At 40.0% G+C, this 20786-nt stretch overlaps 1 protein-coding gene across 3 annotated transcripts in view; it reads left to right on the top strand.

Moving 5' to 3' along the window:
- The window catches only part of Nell1 (neural EGFL like 1), an 829837-nt gene that overhangs the window by 521402 nt on the left and 287649 nt on the right, over positions 1-20786 (top strand). For all 3 annotated transcript variants that reach the window (XM_028787438.1, XM_028787439.1, XM_028787440.1), the window contains one exon: positions 2520-2642. In XM_028787438.1, the coding sequence (XP_028643271.1) occupies positions 2520-2642 (123 nt within the window). The remainder of the gene's footprint in view (positions 1-2519; positions 2643-20786) is intronic.

The raw sequence follows: 20786 nt of genomic DNA on the forward strand, positions 1-20786 counted from the left end.
GGAATGAATTATTATAAAGCATGATGATAAAAGAAGTTATCGAAAAGTCAATAATGACTCACTGGATGTTTCTTCTGCTATCATTTGGCAGTGAGCATTTTGCTTGTGACTACTTGGGAAAGAAAACATTTTATTAATTTAACTGCCATCTAACAAATGAGTCCAAAAGTAGTTGGGGTACTATGAGGGGCAGTAGAAGTAGTAGTTATTATAATATGGTGACAGTGAAGTAAGGTAACTTACTCTTGGAGCACTTACTAGCAGCAATATGCTGTCTTCCATCTTCATTAACTGACTTTCATCACAATCTCAGGAGAGATAGGTCCTGCTGATTCACATTTTACTGTTAGTAAATACAACACATAGAGAACGAACAACTTATGATAGTGTAAATAGCTAGAAACTATCAAACTCAGGATCTTCAGCCTCAGGGTGTCTGGTTCTGGATTCCGTTTTCTTCACCCTCATATCTTGATACATCTCATGAGTCCTTACTTATTTTTTACCTTTGGCATTGTTTGCAGCATCTGGAAAAGCAATTTGATATTTTAGAAGGAAATGCTGTTCCTCTCTGTCAGATACATATTTAATGATCCAGTTACTTTGTAGACTTTTGCAAGCCTACAGATAATAAGATCTGGGAGCTTCACAGGCTTCATTCTCTGGGTTAGAACCAGACCCTCAGGAAATATTAGGAGACCTCTGGGAATGCAAGAGCCATATAGAAGACTTGTTTAATCACTGGACACTTCTATTTGTCATGGTTTTGCTTTGACCATAACCAGGTAGCTTTCAATCACTGCTCAATGCTGGAATGGTTCATCTGATATGAATGTTCTCAAATCTGAGACACCCTACTCACCCATATTTTGATGCTGGGCAAGTTGTTTAATAAGTATTTTTTAAAACACTTCTTTCATTATGAAATAAGAAAACTTCTCATGCTGTTGGATGAGTTAAATAGTTGAATACCTATAAAATGTATTTTAGTGTTTAGCATTCTCTTGGTTCAGTACCATTATGTAAAATGTTGGTAAAGTACAGACTTCAAAATGTCCCTCAAATATGATACGAGTTTCTTCAAAGTTAATTGGCAAATTGATGACAAAATGTGAAAATATCATGATGCAGTATTGCATGGTTGTTTTCACAGTTGGATAAAACAATAAACTGCACACTAAGATGGGTGAAATTCACATGGTCTAAGAGAACAAATTTGGAAAGGTTGTTTTTAGTGTGGCTTTGAACTGGCATTTAAAGCTAGGCAGGGCTATATTTATTCTAACCATATGGAGTGGGGATTATTTTGAGTCAGGAAACCAACATGAAAAACCAAGAGAATGCTAAATACTGAACTACAAGAATGAAGTTGTATTGCCAAGACAGCAGTGGTGTCAGGTCACTGCATAAGAGAATTGTCCTCTAGGGTACTAAGTGACATGAGCAGGTAGTCAAGGATGGACCTGACTTGGGAATGTTTCATAGCCTCCCCCGACTCCCAAACTATTCTTTTGTTTTGAGTATTCTTTGCAGGCAACTCTGGTTAAGAAGACCATCCCACTCTTGGAAGATAAGGTTATATGTTCTTGTATGAAGTATCTTCTCTCCTGTAGATATAATGACTTCTCTGTCATTAATTCTCATGTTCTTAGCATGATAACACATACCGGTTTGTCCAAATCATTCAGAATTAGGCCCATTATCACAACACCATTATCAACAGAGCATCCTTTGCTTTAGATGTGTTCTGATGATCGGATGAAATATAGTCACCTATTTAAAACTGTATCACTTCTCTCCTATGTTCCTGTTAGCTATATATTGGTGTCTTCACAGCACAAAGCACTCAGAGTTGTCAATCAATGTTGTTATACAATTGCCATATGATGCACTAAGGCACTGGTTTTCCAGGAATGGCTGTGCTGTCCTACTCCTGAATGCATTTAGGAAACTTTGAAGAGAACTTTGGTTGCCATGATCGGTGTCAAGGAATGCCATTGGAGCTTGCTGTTGTGTGTCCAGGATTCACCAATACAGATTTCATCAGCACCATGATTGAGGATCATCCTCTAAGATTTAAATATTAACATAGTATACATTCCATGATTTCTTAAGGGCAAAGACAGTAGATATAAAAAGGAAGTTCTTATGTGTTTCAGGTATGCCTCAAACTTGATATTGTCTTGCCTCAGACCCATCACAAGTGCTAGAATCACGGCATGATTCATCATGCCTGGCTAGTCAGTATTGTTCTTGTTGGTGAGTTCTAGCATACTTCTCCAGTCCAGCTGTTCCTACTGTTTTTTTTGTTTGTTTGTTTGTTTTTGTTTTTCGAGACAGGGTTTCTCTGTGTAGCCCTGGCTGTCCTGGAACTCATTCTGTAGACCAGGCTGGCCTCTAACTCAGAAATCCGCCTGCCTCTGCCTCCCAAGTGCTGGGATTAAAGGCGTGCACCACCACCGCCCAGCTTGTTCCTACTTTTATAATGACATTTCTTCTCCTCCTTTCCCACCCTGCAGAGCATGATGATTGTGGCAGCGGACAACACAACTGTGACAAAAATGCCATTTGTACCAACACAGTCCAGGGACACAGCTGTACCTGCCAGCCAGGCTACGTTGGAAATGGCACCGTCTGCAAAGGTAGGCTTGCTGCCTTGTGGGACACCTCCACCTGCTGTTCCACCTGACATTGTGATGTTCATCAGTGGGATACCTGCTGTCACTGTGGGAGCTGAACATAGCTGGCCAGGGTACTGTGTATGGAAGAAAAAGCCTTAGCAGTTCAGGGGCTGTGGATGTGGGTCCTGGTGCAGTTCCACACCTGAATGGGATGCTCCAGCTTTGCCTCTTAGAGAAAATTAGAACTAGTGATGGAAGATCTAAATCTGGTGTGAATTTGGATCCTTGTGAGCTGTGGTCAGAGGATAAGTGCGTACCAGTCACGCTCACATTCAGGGCATCTGCTTGTCTGAGAAACTTTACCCTTAGAAATGCTGATTAGCGCTCAGCTAGTGTCTGGCTTTGCATGTATTTTATGGTCTTCTTCATATCCTTCCTTCAGTCTCATGAGAATGTGGGGCCTCCCAACTGGCCACCCGCTATCCATATATTATTTTTCTACAGAAGCCCATTGGTTCCTGCCAATCCTTGGGCATGGCTATCCTCTCAGCCTTCATGGATGGTCACTTTCTTTATGTCTCTACTCTGATGTTCACATAGCACAGAAGTACCCTTAGTGTTCCCAAGACCAAATCTTGCTCAACTGCTTTTCATAAGCAGCCTGACTGGACACTCTGTATTACATATTTGTGTTTGTCCCTGTGTTATTTGCCTTGCAGTGAGGGTGGAAGCCCTATGTAGCAAGCACATGGTGTATCTTCATAGCTTAATTTCTAAGAAAAGAATGTGCCTGGCATACTATAGCAGTTCATTGCCTATGTGATAATCAGCCCAATCAATCAACAGGGAAAGAGACACAATTTCCCTCCTTCTCTTCCTTCCCTTCTAGATCTCCTTCTCCCCTAACTAGAAACTAAGACAAAAGCAGAAAGGAAAGATAATTATAATTACAGTGTGTAACTTTTAGAAAAAAAAATTGCTCACATATTTGATAAACAGACTGAAGCACTTTAAGCCAAGCAATACATGTTGCTAAATATTTTGGCATTTGGGGTTAAATGGACAGAATGCTTGCAGACAGTTCTAAATGAGATTAGCATAACCTGACCTGAGGGTTAAGGTTCTGAATAGGAGAGTGTTTATCTGCCTTGCCAGCCTGGCATTAGTGCTGGAATGGAAATCAGGCTTTAACTAAGCAGTTGTCAATATGTAGCTGATAGACTAAGCCTCCTTTCTTATCTGTCATTAGCTGGATAAAATCTGGTGATCCTGGAAAGCATTCTTGTCTCAGTGGCTGATAATATTGGCATTTATTTTGTAAACACAAAGTGAGTGTGAATTTTATGTCTAGATCCCCTTTCCTCTACAAAAAGGAGGTAAGACAGGGCCCCAGAGGATTCATCATTTAAAAATGGAAAACAATTTGAACAAATGCTTCCAACTCAAGTGATAAAATTTACAAAACAGCATTGGCTTATGCAAAAGAGGTTCATGAGAACCATGAAAACACTGAACCTTGTGCTATGCTGTGTATACTTCAGGATTCCTTTGGTTGCAAGCAACAGGAACCAAGGAGGAAGACTTGTGATTTGGAGAGCCAAGAGACAAATGTAAGTTTGGGCTTCATTTGCAAAAGCAGGCAAAGTGTTACTTCTTAAAGGTACCCAAATATTTATTCTCATTTGTGCTTGAAATTGACCGTTCAGTGTTGCTTCCTTGGGCATAGAGGACAGTCTCTGTGTAACTGCTGACCCATAGGATAGCTATAGGTCTTTCCCATAGTACAGAATCCTCATATGGATATGCCACCACACATCCTGATATTTCTTGAGCAGAGAACTTGAATCAAGCATTCCCTCTTCCTAAGATTACATATCCTAAATCCACAGCAAATGGGGCACTCAACGATATAATGATCTTTGCAGCAGTTCTCTGGATATCTGTATCGTGCACCAGGTCCTTGATATCCAGCACCCAGGAGGGTGCCATCATTCTTCTTCTGGAAATAGCACAACATATGTGCTTAGTCCCAAACCTTTCAGTGTCTGCTAGTAGAAGTCTTTAAGCTATTTTGGTATGATGAAAAGGCAGAGAAGCATCTGGAGGGACTACATTTGAACTAAAGTTTTCTAGGCCATCCAACCCAGAATTTTGTCTTATCCAAGAGCTGGTGAGTAGGTGAGAGGATACACAGACATGTTGTATGTATGTGACCTTTCTTATTTTTCTTGCCCGCAGTAAGAATTGATGTGCCCAGGGGAACACCCATTCTGGGTCTTACTGAACCCTACTTAAGGCAAAATCTATGTGTTTAAAGTTATTAGGAACTTTGCAGTGGTGATTACAGAATATTAAACCCCAAGTGTGGAGCCCTCCTAGGTGATACATACTTGTGAAGTTGGTCCTGCATGGTGTGAACTAGAATTAACCCAAAGGAAAAAGATTTCCCAGGAATATCACAGAACCTAAAAGCAGAAAGGGGCCTGGCCCTGGGGGTAACTGCTCCAAAGGATCCCATTTGAGGCGTACACATCCCTGTGGTTTCCCTTGTGGGTTGTTTTCTTTTTTCTTATCTCTCACTGCAGATTGAGATTCTGTGAGTCTCAGACACCAGGTTTGACCAGGGAACGTGATGTGGTCATTCTCTTCAAACTGACTAAATAGCAGATCTGTTAGGAAAACTGCTAAATTGTTGATTAATTTTGAGAACTGTTGTGGTTTTGAGAAGGGAGTAGAAATGGGAGGCTTCCCCACTCAGAAGCAAATGAAGGGAAGATAAAGAAGTCAAGCACGTAGAGGCTGAAGTGCCAACATGAAGCTTCCTCTCACTCCTCAGGGCAAGAGGAAAACCTAGAATGGGTGATCCTGTAGGCACACTGATCCCTAGTGCAGAGATGAAGAAAGAACTGTGAAGCAAAAGTCCGTCAGGACCACATCTTCTCTCTAACTCACCTGCAGTGAGATCAAGTCAAGGGACCATTGCTCAGGAGGGAATGTCAAATTCTGTGTGCCAGAACCTTCTCCCGAACTTCATGCTCCTAATGATGTTCACTAAGACATGGCAAAATACTTGTGTCTGCCCTCTCACCGGTGTTCTGATTTATGAGATAGGTTGGGAGTGTTTTACAAAATGTGAAACTATTTACATGGAAATCAGAGTGAAGGAGCTAAGTGCAGACTACTGTTACCACCTCTGAATCCTGATGGGCTCTCTGAAAAATACTTGAAAGCTAGCAGGAGGCACTAGCTTAAACTTTCCCAGCATTTCAGGAGCTGATAGGTTGTGACACTCGTGTATCTTTTAATACCTACCCTTCCTTTGGACAGAAGTGAATTAATTAATCTTACTCTTCCTGGAGTTTGTTGTCAGATATCCCAGAGGATACTTTTAATGATCCTGTAACATGTGGAGATACAGATGTTCCTAGTTACTTTTCAAGTCCTGGGTTCCCATCCTGATGCCTTAGGTTGAGAGATTATCCTTTTTCTATGTCCCAAAAAGAATGCCTTCTCTGCCTGTACCACCACATATCACACCTGTTTGCTTACATGTCTGCTTCCTGTGGCTTAATACATCTGAAACAATGCTTAGCAAAAGGGGAGTGTACTATAGACCTTGGAAGTTTCATCATGAGGGAACATTAGACAAATATGCCTTTCTAATGGAGTATGCACTCAGGTATTTGGAAGGTTTTATGAGAAAGCTAGTCTGACTGGGGTCTCAAGAGTTAGGGGGTCACCCAAGCTTTATCCCCATCTGAGAAACCACTGGTTCCTGAAATAGATACACAAACCAATCTCAGTGTGAAGCCTCGGGTGCTAATGGGAAACCCAGCTTCAAAGAAAAGCACTAGTTAAGTTCACTGTATGAATTTTAGACACATAAGTGAGACTTTCTTCTAAGGCTTCTAAGAATCTGGTAGTTCTGAGAGGTGACATGTTGTGAGCACTTTGCAGAGAGTATTTGCATAGAAGGGCTACTTCCTGGAACCATCTATTTGATGGGAGCCTGAGTAGTCTTTCTGTATGGCAGGAGGACAGAAGCAGAAGGATAGGGAAGGTCGGACATAGAAAGATTAAAGTGACAGCTCACACTTACGATGCCATTGCCATCTTGAGTTAGCAGGTATTCTAAGGAAAGGAGACATCTTGCAGGTGCTGAGATGATTTCAGCAGCTCATAGGGAGTGAGAGAGGGAACAGAATAGTAAGTTGTTATAGCAAGCTATCACCGACAAATAATAAAATTGATGAACTGCCGGGCCGTGAATCAGAGAAGATGAAATTTGAAGATTTTGAAGCAAATAGCGAGGGAAATGTGAAGCCTTTGGCAAAGGTGCTTACAGCACTCTAGACAGAGTTTTGAAACGTGGTTAATGTAATGAGGAGGAACCCGGGAAGGCTTCGTTCTGAAATTCTGCTGTTAGGTTTGCAGACGAAATGTTGACGAGAACAATGATGAAAAGATTGACTGACAAGATAAGAGGCCTTGACCCAGCCGGAGACCAGTCCATTTGTAAAAGCACACCTATACCATAAGCCTGTAAGGATGGGATGGACATCTATACCTATAGAGCAATTTCCTATCTGCTCAAGAAGGATACAGAGACTTTTATTCCAGCTCTGACTGGTTTATAAAGACAGAAAACAAATAGATTAGGGGTAGCCCAGGACCAGGTTCAAGTCAGAAAGATGAGCTTTTGGGATATTCTCTTTACCTGGAATATTCTCCTTATAATTATTTATTTTATTTTTGTATATTGTGTGAGCCTCATTTTCTGTGTGAAGACCCAATATATACAAGTATCTGCAGAGGGCAGAGGCAGCATCAGATTTCCTGGAACTGGGGTTACTGGTGGTTATAGCCACTTATGTCAGGGCTAGGAATTGAACCCAGGTACTCAGCAAGAACAACGAAATGCTCTCAACTGCTGAGCCACCTCTTCAGCCTCAAGGACTATTCTTGTAATCGTCAGAGCCACCTAAAATCTTTTTAATTGATTAGTTAATTAATTAATATTCTGAACACAGTTTCTCCTCCCTTCTCTCCCCTCAGCTCCTCCCTACTTTTCCTCATTCCATCCACTCCTCCTCCATCTGGGGAGGTCTCCCATGGATATCACAAAGTCCTGACATATCAAGTTGCTCTAAGAGTAGACATCTTTGAAGCTGGAAGAAGCAGCACAGTAGGCAGAAAGGATTCCAAAGGCAGGCAACAGAGTTATAGATAGGCCCTGCTCTGTCTGTTAGGAGTCTCACATGAATACCAAGCTACACAACTCTAACATATGTGGAGAGGGCCGAGGTCAGTCCCATGCATGCTCCCTTGTTAGTAGTTCAGTCTCTGTGAGGCCCTATGGGCCTAAGTTAGTTAAATCTTTACATTTTCTTATGGTGTCCTTGACCCCTCTTGCTTCTACAATCCTTCCTCCCCTTCTGCAGCATGCAGCATTCCTCAAGCTCTGCCTAATGCTTAGCTGTAGGTTTTTGTATCTATTTCCATCTGTTGCTGGGTGAAGCCTCTCTGATGATGACCATGCTAGGTTCTTGTCTGCAAGTAGAGCAGAATATCATTAGCAGTGTCAGGAGAGAGCTCATTCTCGTAGCATAGGTCTCAAGATGAACCAGTCATTGGTTGGCCACTCCCTCAATTTCTACTCCATCTTTACTCCTGTACATCTTGTAGGACGCCTAAAGGTTTCTATGTACGGAATTTAACATAGGAGGATCCCCTTTCATTAGTATTTAAGAATTTCCTTAGCTGCATATGGGCATTCTTGGGCCAAATTATTTTACTGCAAAAAATGGGACTTTCAAATAATATAGGAATATTAAGAAATTTGACTATACATCAAAGTTTGCATAAAGACAAAACTGATTTAAATGTGAATGAGGAAAACTCCACTTCAATTAAGCTCAGCTAGTCAGAAAACAAGCATAGCATTGGACATGAATTTGAACACACAGTGGCAGAAAATTACTAGTCAGGAACATGCAGACTCAAAATATACTTAAGCACACAGAACTGAGAAGTGGTTTTCAGAACAGTAAATTTGTCTGTCTGTCTGTCTGTCTCTAACTGTCGGTCTTCCATCTCTATCCACACTGGAATCAATCTCCATTTTTCTTAACAAACAAACAAACAAACAAACAAACATTTTCTTATTAAAAGAGACCCAAACTCTCATAGGATCCTTTGTCCTGTGAAACCCTGTCCCTTCTGAGCCTCATCTGTCAGTATATCGTCTCTCTCTCCTCCTCCATAGTCATGCTGGAAGCCCACTGACTATGCTTGACCAGACAAGTTAGCTTCATGCGATTTTTCCCCTCTGGGAATTATGATCTTGAATAGCCTCTCATATCCTCCTCTTTCCATTAATGCTCTGTTCACTCTCCTCAGTGCAGCTCAAGTTGCTGATTCCCGTCATCTCCTCAGAAGGACAGACGGATTCCCGCTTACTTCTGATGTATTCTTCAATGCATTATTGTCTAGTCAAACCTACCAGTTCACACATAGCTTCTTGCTGCCATGAGACCTTATGTATGATGATTACTTACCAAGCAGCTGCAATGGGCTGGACCACTTGACACAGGTGACCCCTTTTCTTGTAGTACAATGGGTAGGTCATATTCAGGAATGGGTCATTCCTGAATATAGGCTATTACAGAGAAGGTAGGATCTGATGTGATATCAAACCAGCAAGGAAAAACCATAAATTTGCAGCAATTTTCCCTAATCCTGTAGCTTTGCAGATACCCTTGGGAACTCGGCTTTGCTGAATAAACCTCTAGGCTGAATATTCTGAACAAAGAAGTGCTCTCTATTGATTCCAAGTAGTATGCTACCTTCTTCCACTAAGCAGTATGAGTTTTTGTTACATTGTTCTGTGTATGTCTGCAAGTTAAGCCCCTTCTTCTTCAACTCTCCACTGATGATTCTGCCTTAAAAACTTTCTCCTGCTATAATCAGTGATACAAATGCCAACTACCATATAAGTTATTGAATAAATATTTACTGCAGCCACTGTAAGCTTTGCATTACTGTAGACACTGGTAAACGGTTAGGTTTTGGCTCAACTATAACTCAATTTCCTGCAGCATTGAAATCATCAATTACTTTTAATTGTAAAAAAAAAAAAAACACCACCACCACCACCAACAACAACAACAAAAACAAAAAAACAACCCTCCCCAGAAAGCTCACTCTCCTCGACTTTTTCCTATTTCAACAAATACTCTGATTTCGTTGACAAATTTTTTCACTAGTCTTTCAACATTTTCTCCCTCCTCTTCTTTTGCTCAGCAACTGTGTTCAAACATAAAGGCTTAAACAGCAATTATTTTCTTACAAGCATGAAATTTATGCCTCCACTTCCAAACTCATCCTTAAGGTCCCCAGAGTCATTTCCTTGAACCGCCTCCCTGAGTCTCTCACAGGTACTGTAGTCACCTTTGTCCATTGGGAATATGCTCTAAGATTACCAATGGATGCCTGAAAATGTATTTAAAGCCATGTGTGTGTGTGTGTGTGTGTGTGTGTGTGTGTGTGTGTGTGTGTATTGCAATACATATTGCAGCAGAGATACACCGAACAAAAGGGTGGTTCATAACCAAGACAAGATAGAACAATGCATACCTGTTTTTGATCATGCTACCCAGAATGCCATGCAATTTGATATTTATGAATTATTGTTGGAATTTTTCATGTAAACATTTTCAGGTAGCAATTGTCTGTGATTAACTACACCATAGAAATAAAAATGAAAGTAGAAGAGGGGATCGTATCTCAAAATTGTACAATTCAAACAGAGGCTTCGCTTCTTCCTCTAAGCCATTCCCCATCTGGGCACTAGGGTCATCTCTCACCAGATTGCTTAAGAACTGACCTAAATGTTTCCTTTTGTTTCTTGTTTTCATGTCATATACCACTCCATCAGTAAATCTGTCATCTGTCCCTTATCCACAATACAGTAATTTATTACCACTGCAGACCTCTGTCATAGCTTAAACCACTATCATCTCCTCTCTGGTGTGTGCACTAGAAAGCTTTCCAGCTAGAATTTTGAAAACTCCATATCTGATTGCACAATCATAGACAATAACTTCTATTTTTTCATAGAGTGAATAGTGGAGAGGTAGGATAAATGCCGAAGTCACCGAGAAGAAGAGGCACTTCAAGAAATAAGCAGCCATAGCAATGAGGGATAGGCTGGTGAAAAGGTAGAATGAGCTTTGGTGGGAGGAAAAGGTCTAAAATGAAATGGAAATCCACAAAGTAACTAAACCCCCTTTTCCCCTTGAGATTAAAGAATTTCAAAGAAAACAGCCACTGCCAAAGTGTATAGCATAAGACACTCAGCTAATATGGGGAAAAGAGCTATTGTGTAAGACCTTACTCCTATGTCAGGGTTGTGTCCTGACTGTAAGCTTTGGAGGTAGATATGTTGGGCTCATGTGTTGCATTTACTGGTACTAGCAATATAAGCACGAGTGAATGACCATGTTTCTTTCAACTCTAGCTTCTATACCCCTAAGGCTATCAAAGTACATACAGCAAGACACAATGCTCATTTCTGCAAACCAGTGTCCCTGTCTCTATCAGGGGCCCAAGGGTACTTGCTTCATGTGATTATATGATTTTAAATAAAACAGCACAGATAAACTAGATTAAAACATCACTGGAAATTTCTGCCTTCCCATCTGTATTAGCTACTTTTCCTTTTGCTGTGATAAAATACTTTACTGTTCTAATTTCATTTCTGTTGCTGTCATAAAATATTCGGACAAAAAAACGGCTTTGAAGAAGAAGGGGTTTATGCATTTTACAATTGCAGGTTATAGTCATAATTGTAGGAACATTGATTCAGGGACTCAGTTATATCACATCCATAGTCAAAAGCAGAGAAAAACAACACATATATGCATGCTAGCTCTCTTCCATCTTATGTAGCCTAGTGGCACATGCGAAGGAAATGGTGCCACTCACAGTGATCTGGGTCTTCTACACCAACTAACAATCAAGGCAGTCTTCATATGCCAACTGGATATTGATAATCCCTCATGAATATTCTCTTCCTAGATGGCTATAAGTTGTTACATGTTGATATTCAAAGCTTACCAGCACACAAAGAACTTTAAGAAAGAATTTATATCAATTTACTATTTGAAAGACATTCCATCCTGGTAGGGAAGTCATGGTGAGGGACTTTCAGTAGTTAGTCAAAACACATTTATAGTCAGGAAAATCGTGAATGTTGGTGCTCAGTTTGCTTTTTTCCTATTTCATAAGTCAGACCCTAGCTCATAGAATGGTCATGGGTGTTCCCATATCAACTATACTAATTTAGATAACCTCTCATAGACATGCCCAGAGGTTTAACTCCTAAGTTAGTCACGATCCCGTCAAATTGACAATCAGTATTAACTCTCATATGATCTTTAGTCATAGCACTAGGTAGAATCAAATTCTCTTAGGATACACAGAGCTTTCTTAAAGACATACTCACACATACATATACACACCAACATAGGCACACATATATATGATATATACGTATATAATACATGCATTCAATAGTCATCTCTGTCCTTGATCAAGGTATTGATTGTGTTAGTATTTAGTATGTCTTCAGAACATCCGAACCATATATATTTCCTATTTTAATTATTACAGGCCTGGGCTGGCTACTTCAATATATATTTTAAGAAAACAAAAATGAGAAATGCCTTCTTGTGATCTAAGGGTCATAAAAATTCACCCAAGTGTGGTATATACTGTTGAGTTGGACACTCATATGTGCCCTTTCTTGATGTAATCAAGTGAGTTATTCCTGAGATTGAGATCAGTCTCTATCTGACCCCACATAGCATAGCCACTTAATTCCCAGTCACAGACAAACCCAGGATCACTTTATTCTGTAAAAATTAGGACATGACTCTGCAATGTGTTGGAGCTTGAGATGCCACCGTTTTCCTGTCACTGCAGCAGGTTTGAGGCAATAGAGAGTAGATACGGGACAGGGTAGACAGCACAGTGGCCTTTCGAGTACATAAAACAGCAGGGTCATACGTCAGAGATGACCTCCCTCCCCTCTCAATGCTATGGGCTGATGCTGTAGTTGAGGATGCAGAAACCTGGCCAGACAGAGACTGGAAATTCTGAGCATCTCTCTGTGGCTCAGTGTGGCGAGCCTAGGACAGAGACTTCATCAGGCTTACAAAATAGATGCTCCTTTATAAGGCAGTGTGAACTGTTTCCTGGGGAGACAAGGAAAGGTGAGACATCTCTTCTATGACTGCCCCTGGGTCTGGGAAGGTGTGAGAGGACCCCTGTTCCCACCCGCACTACTGTTGTTTGTGGTGATGGTGATAAGCAGTTCTGGAACAAGTTAAAGTGGCTTTGCAAACTTCCTGCCAGATAAATGCTTACCAGCGAGCACTGCTACCAAAATGTGCCAGCAAGTAACATATTATGTTCCTAAAAGAGGAAGTGTTTTATAACACTGATTTAACTCTGAGAGAAGAACAAGCTTCTAAGCCCAAAGAAAGTTATTGTGCTTAATACTTCAGCAATTCGTCCTTAGAAAATGTATCTGGAACTAGAAAATAGATGTGATTTTTCTCCTACTCGGATATTGAGAGACATATATGCCTGTACATCTGGTAAAGGGTTGTGGGCCACTGGAAGCTATGCTGCCCTCCCAAAACAGGAAAGAGAGCATTGACAGACCAACAGAGACAGAAGACAACCTCAGTGACAAAAGCCCCCTCCATTGGTTGTGTTCCTTGGCTTGTTAAGTTAGATCTTGTAGTTTTTTTCTGAGCCCTTAATGTTTTTTTCTTTCCACTGCTTTTCCAAAAGGAGAGAGGGAAAAAAAGGGTCTGTTAGATATACTTAAATCACAGTTTGTCGCTAAGCGATGTCAGTACTTACTGTTTAAGACTCACAGCCTGGAAGACAGTAACAGAGTCCCCTGAGGCTTAAAGGAAGCATCCTAAGTTAGCCTGACTCTCAGAGGGTGTGGAAATAAGACAAGTGCTGATTCTTTCCAGAGCTGAGGCTGCACTTGGGTGAATTTCACAGGTGTTTGTACCCTACTTGTCACTGTGTAAATGACTCACAAGATTGGCATAGCAATATCAATACCCATCAGTCCATTTTATTTTAAAACAGACAACTAAGCATTGTGTGTCTATTGAGCCATTGGGACAAGATTGCCTTCCTTTCCTAAGTAACAATTTTCAAAGAACCAGAAAACTTTCCCTAGGCAGCTTTACTAGGAGATGCCACAGTCAGTGTCCATGTTCAGCGCTGAGCAAATACTGACAAAATACTCAATTTATTCAGTGACTGAAACTGGGAAGATCATCCAGTGGTTAAGGGGACACACTGCTTTTGCAGTTCCTAGTACCAATATTGCACGGCTCATAATCGTTTGTAACTTTAGCTTCAGGATATTGACTATCTTCTTCTGAATTCTACAACACCTACACTCATACATATAATTAAAAATAATGAAAATCAATCTCAGAGAAGCAGCCAGTGATGGATACTATTATAGAACAGCAGCCATTGGTGCATCTGTATTGGGTCAGGTTGTGCACAGAGAGTAAAAACTTTCCTTTACCAGGTTTAAAGCAAGATTAGCATTAAAAAGAACTATTACCTTTTCTTTTTTCTTAACTTTCTTTTTTTTTTTTTCTGAGAAAGGATGTCTCTACAGAGCCCTGGCTGTCTCGGAAACCTGCTATGTAGATGATCTGGCCTAGCATTCACAGAAATCTGTCTGCCTCTGTCTGCATCTCCTGAGTGGTAGGATTCAAGGCATGAATCACCACACCTGCACTGATCTATTAACTTTTAATGAATGCACAAATAGCTACATGCTCCCCTACTTCACAGGCACAAAGACATTTTACTTTAATGCTAGATATAGCATGGATAACATTTTTATCAAATTCAATATGAGCTAGAGACAGGTGCTACCTTCAGGTCTGACCCATAAGCCATCTGGGCACAACCTGCTACTGTCTCTCTGCTGGAGAGATGCAGCTGAGAAAGGGATACAGCTGCTGAAAGGGATGCAGCTGCTGAAAACCATGAACAGATGAGCTCCCGTGGGAAGCCACTCTGCAGCCACACCTAGTGAACAATGGCAACCATGAGAACAGGTTACTGGACATCTATCATTACTTCTAGCTTTACAGACTCTACCATTTTCTTATTGGATACAGGCAGATTCACACATGCTGCCCTTCCTTACACCATTTTGAGTAGGACCTGAGAGTTAAGAGATCAGGTGTCTGGGATGAATGCTGTTGTTAGGTCAATCTGCAACTTGTACTTTTTACTATTATCTTAGCCAGTTTCTTCGATTCAGGTCTCTATCCGTGCAGCAAAGCATGGTGATAGAATTATTATTAAAGTATCTCTTACATTTGAAGAGATAGAAACTTTTTCTGGACCTCAAAAAGGCTCAACACTCCTAGCCTACAATGCCCTTTGCTTAACCTGTCTTTAAGAGAACAATGTGACAGCCAGCTTTCCTTGCTTTGATCCCCCCACGTTTTGACTCTTAAAATCTAATTTAATACATAGCTTTAATTTTAAGTCATGCATTTTTCCGTGCCCCTGACCTTAAGTAATGCATGTGGGTTTGTGTATAGTGGTAAATAAATGCTTTGAAACAGCAAATATATTATAGGCAATCTTATGAAACTAATATCTATGAACATGAACATGTTTTGTTTTGTTTGTTTGTTTGGTTTTTTTGCCTCTGTTTGTTTTCTTATCTTGGTCATGTGGGGTCAGTTGAAGTCAGTAACTTAATTCCTTGTGAAACTGGATTAAAGATTTCTGTAAAGTAGCTCTCATTCCTCCTCCATTTGATGCTTTCTGTGTTGTCCATTAAAAGAGAGAGAAAAGGCCTTTGTTAGGGACAGATTAATGATACTGTATTCAGGTAGGCCCAGTTTCACAACAGAGTACAGACAGACCAGAAACCACAAGCTACAGAGAGATAGAGTGGTGAAGAATTCAGATCTGAGTTCATTCTTAGTCACAATACTCTCAGAAGTAAGTCTTTGATTTCTTGCCTGAAATATGACACTAACACATATTGGTGACTCTGTTTAATTTAGCAAAGTACAAATTGGGTAATATTTACAAATAGTATGCAACTCCAAACATAATCTGGGAGTCCTGTTCACTGCACCTGTCCTTCAGCAGAATATTAGTGGAATGGATAATTAAAACAGGTCATTCCTGCACTTACCTGCCTTCAAGTTTCTGCTTTATCTAATCTAAAACATGTCCATGAATTTCTGTATTTTAACTTAGAGCATATTCTGTTTGCTTTCTGAAAAAGAGTTAGCTGTGTGCTTGGCAGCACTCTCCAGGCCTGGTAACTATCACTTAAACCTCATTCTGAAAATGTGACATCTTCTAACTCAACCACTTGGACCAGAACATTTGCTTCTAGTGCTTTCATCTAACCCCATTTTTTTCTGTTTTCATTGAATCTGTGTTAGATCTGTGCCAATCTGCCTGTATCCAGTAAGGACATGATAGAGCTCTGACAGATGCGCAATAACCTGTTCTTGTGGTTGCCATTGTTCACCAGGTGTGGCTGCAGAGTGTCTTTCCAAGAGAGCTCACCTTTCCATAATTTTCAGCATCTGCATCTCTCCAGCAGCAGAGAGATGGCAGGTTGTGCCCAGGTGGCTAATGGGTCAGGCCTGAAGGTAGCACCTGTCACTGGCTCACACTGAATTCGATAGAATCGTTTCCATGCCATATCTACTGTTGGAACAAAGTGTCTGCACGCACAAGTAGTCTCAGATGAGCACTGCTGCCAGTGACATGCACATAAAAGCCTGAGTAGATTTCTGAAGCCATTCAACCTGGCACGTTGTGATGGTCATTTGAAGGTACTCACATAAGGTAGACTGGGTTTGAAGATCGTTCTTGTTGGGTGAACCACATCATCGTCATCACTACTTCTCTCAGACTTCAATCAAATTAAGGCAGCTCAGTTTTGGCTGAAGCTCGTGATCTTTTTGTTTTAGAGTAAATTGAGAAAATGCTCTGCAGGTCACTTGAAAGTAGTGTGAAAAGCTCTGAATCCATAACGACCTCTTGAGCGGAACTGTGGGTGATGTAGAAGAGATACCAGAGCCCTGTACCATTCTGAATTCTTTAGTTACATAGCTGCTTGCGTTTGGTTTATACAGTGGTTCCTTTTCTGTGCTTCTTGATTTTCTTTTCTTTTCTTTTCTTTTCTTTTCTTTTCTTTTCTTTTCTTTTCTTTTCTTTTCTTTTCTTTTCCTTTCTTTCTTCCTTCCTTCCTTCCTTCCTTCCTTCCTTCCTTCCTTCCTTCCTTCCTTCCTTCCTTTCTTTTCTTTTTTCTTTTTTTGGTGAATCTGCCATTTTTAAGACTTGCAAGAAAGAACTGGTATATTGGTTATTTTTTAATCTCATTCTTGAATGGGTCACCTAACTCATTTGTGTTGACCACATTTTTATGTTATTCTAATAAACTATTGTTAATTGTTTGGCCAGTGGAGAAAGACTCTATCTAGGCAAGCTTGTTTCCAATTCATGACCTCTTGAGTCCTGGAATTATAGGTATGTGTGCCTCTACATGTAGTGGCATCAGTCTTTAATGTGATAGTTTTAAAGATCCTGGGCAGGGATATGCCAAAAGAAATGAGCACTAATTAAAATATAGATACTTTCCATAATTAGCAGGTAAACATGAAGAAGGCATTCTTTATCACTATCCAAAAGGTAGGGTAGTTAGAGATATAAAATGTTGAGATAGGAAGATGATTTGGCTTCAGTTTCCTAGATAGTTCCAACCTAGATGTTGTTGGAGGCTTAGACCACAACTCACAATTCCAATGTTCTAGAGTTGTATTAAACCCTGATACCTTTAAATAAATCATCTTAAATAATGTGTATGTATATGTGTTTGGGTATGTGTTTGCATGTGAGCACAGGTGCCTTCAAAGGTCAGAGACATTAGATGCTCCTGGAGCTCGACCCACACACAGGTTGTTGTGAGCCTCTGGTTATAGATACTGGGAATTGGATTCAGGAGTTCTGCAAGAGGCACCTGTGCTCTAATCCACGGAGATGTCTCACCAGCCCAAACCTTGATATGTTGAATTGCATTACTTCTTTGAAGACTATATTTACAGCTGACTGGGGAGATGTAGTGTACTCACTTGAAGAAAATTTCTTTATGCTATTAAAACAAAGCCAAACCAGACCCACTCGGGCAAGTGCATATGTGCTCTGAAGTTTCTGTGGTTTGTGCTCCGAAGTTTGAGGAGAGGTGTAGTTTCAAGAACAGCTTCATTCGTGAGAAATGTAACATGAGCCACATGTGTAAGGTAAAGTTTTCTGGAAGTTTCCTTAACCAAGAAAGAAGTGTGATACTTCTCAGCTCACACCAGACAAACTATAAGTACTCAACCACCAACACAGCAGCTATGTTATGTCCAGGGTAGGTTCTCATCAGTGGCAGAAGGACACAATATGCTTGCTAATCCATACTCGTAGGGTATATAAAGAAGTTTTCTGAAGAGGTCACAGTGCTCTTAAAATAGAGAAAGGTATTGTCTGTGAATTCCCTTGTGTTGAGAGCTCAGGTATGGCTTTTAGTCAAGTGCAGCATCATAGCATTTATTAAAGAGACAGGTGGCTGGAAGACATGTCCCAAAGGCTGAGGCCATTTAACACCTACTATGGTGTTACATTTCCTGTTTCAGGATAGAATTTCACCACAAGGTCAAATATTGAATAGAATGAGCAGCCTTCTTCAAACCATGAGTTACGCTAAGATAAGAGGAAGTGGAGGACGGAGACTCTAGCATGCACTTTTGTTGTACTTCAAGATCAATTTCAATTAAAGACAGTTCATAATGGAGCAGGTGGAATGTTTTCATAATGACCAGCTCATGGGGACAATGACTATCAACTTTAAATAGTAACATTCTGTGCTACTCCACAGTACAGCTATTACCCAGCAGAAAACCTTAATATTCCCAAGGCTAGGGTACAGGAAAATTTGTGGGTACTTTTCTGGCATGCTTGAGGACAACACTTACTGGGATCATTCCTGAATTTACAGATAATAAATCTTTACTAAGGTAGCCTCTGGTAACTTGGAATTTGTACTTTTCTACAGAAATTGAATTGGATAGGCATCATAAACTAAACAGATTTTTGAATCTGACACTCTTGGAATTAAATCTCAACAGCAAAATAAGTCATCTCATCTATGGGACCTCCTTTTCTTTTCTGGATTTGCTTTCTTGCCCAAGGAATATGGAAGAAATCACACTAACCCATAGAGACCCTATCTTGTCATGCTGGTTGTTCGTGAACCCATTCAGTGCACATCTGAGTCCACAGTCAGGCAGGATGATGGAGTGATGAAAATCATGGCTGATAGAGCTTAACTATTTGGTTAAAAGCTGACTCAATCTCTTTTCTGTTTCTGTAACAAAATATATAAGATGTAAAAGAAAGTGGATGATTAAGGTCACATGTGAAAGAGACAAAGTTAAAACACTTTCACAGTAACTAACTCGATCCCACAAAGCAAACAGATCAGTATTGTGAGGCAAGGGGATGAAAGACATCACTTTCTTAATGTCCAGACAACTCAATGAAGGTCCTTCCATCTGTCCATGGTGTTACTGTGGGAACAGACTTCAACATCACAGATGTCAAGTCTGGAGTCCTAGGTTTACTAAACATCATCTCAACAGCTTGTATCATTTTGAACACACTGGTGATTGCTGGCCTATTAACTCAACTTTATGAAGAAAGCAGCAAGAGATTCTAAACATTGAAATGAGAGAGCTGTTGTACTCTTACAAGAGTAAAATGTATTTTGTGAAAAGACTAGAAAGAGCCAGCTGGCCAAGGTTCTTACTACCAAAGCAAATGGAAAACAGTGTCTTGGACAAGAAGAATAATTGGTGTGTTTTATTACAAACCATTACATTTTGTATCTCAGCCATTGTTATTTTCTATCTCAACAGATACATTCCTAAAAACTCTTATTTATTTAAAATATGTTTATCGTTTGAGTGAATTATGTAATATTTTGTAGCTTTTTGCTGATTTTTCTCCAGTGTTTTCTGGAGCCTTTCAGGTTAAGGATGTAAAGCATTTGCCATCTTATTTCTTTGTTCTGTCCTCACAGCCTGCAGGCTCCTTTCCTCTCAATTCCCTTTTCCTGAAAATGATGCATTTTTGCTTTCTAATCATTTGGATTCAAAGGGCTATAGCTTGATCACCTAGACCAGCTGTTCTTGACTTGTGGGTCACTGGCCCTTTTTGGGTCACATATCAGATGTTTTGCATATCAGATAATTATATTACAATTTATAATAGTAGCAAAATTACCGTTATGTAGAAGCAACAAAAATAATTTTATGGTTGAGGGTCACCACTACATGAGGAACTGTATTAAAGAGTCACAGCATTAGGAAGGTTGAGAGTTACTGACCTTGACAGAAAGTTGCCATATTTTGACACTGACTAATAAGAATTAGATCACAGATAACCTCAAACTGTTTTGAGGTTACTCGAGTTTGAGTTACTCGCGTAACTCTTTTGGCAAGAATAAACCAATGTCTCTAATTCAGATAATGTCATAAATTGTATTGCTTTGAACAAAACTTTCCATCTCTTACATGATGCATTAAAAATATTAAGAAATGAAAATTGACTGGCAATCCTTTTATGTCATGACATATAGAAATGTATCTTATATAGGCACAAATAGGATGGAGCTTTTCACTGTTGAGAGTGACTTGGCTAAGCTGAGGTGTCTGCTCATTTTACCTACCCTATTACTAGATTTAGGAAATATTTGATTTGCATACCCCATGATACCTTCCCCTTTCCTTTTTGGTTTTCAAGTTTTTAATCCTTCTGTGAGGCATCTGAAATGTGGTTCAAACTTAAGAATCATTTAGCAGACATTTTAAGAGCACTGGCATAGGTTCATGAGATATTTTGAGGATTTATCATGAAACATCAAGAAGCCCATTTTAATCTGTTTAATTACATCTTGGGATATTTTTAAATGTAAAATTATGTCTCTTATCCATGATGCTGTGATGACTGTGTATTACATCCAGCACC

This window comes from Grammomys surdaster, unplaced genomic scaffold (genome assembly GCF_004785775.1).
Source record: "Grammomys surdaster isolate TR1022 unplaced genomic scaffold, NIH_TR_1.0 125635, whole genome shotgun sequence".
NCBI lineage: Eukaryota > Metazoa > Chordata > Mammalia > Rodentia > Muridae > Grammomys > Grammomys surdaster.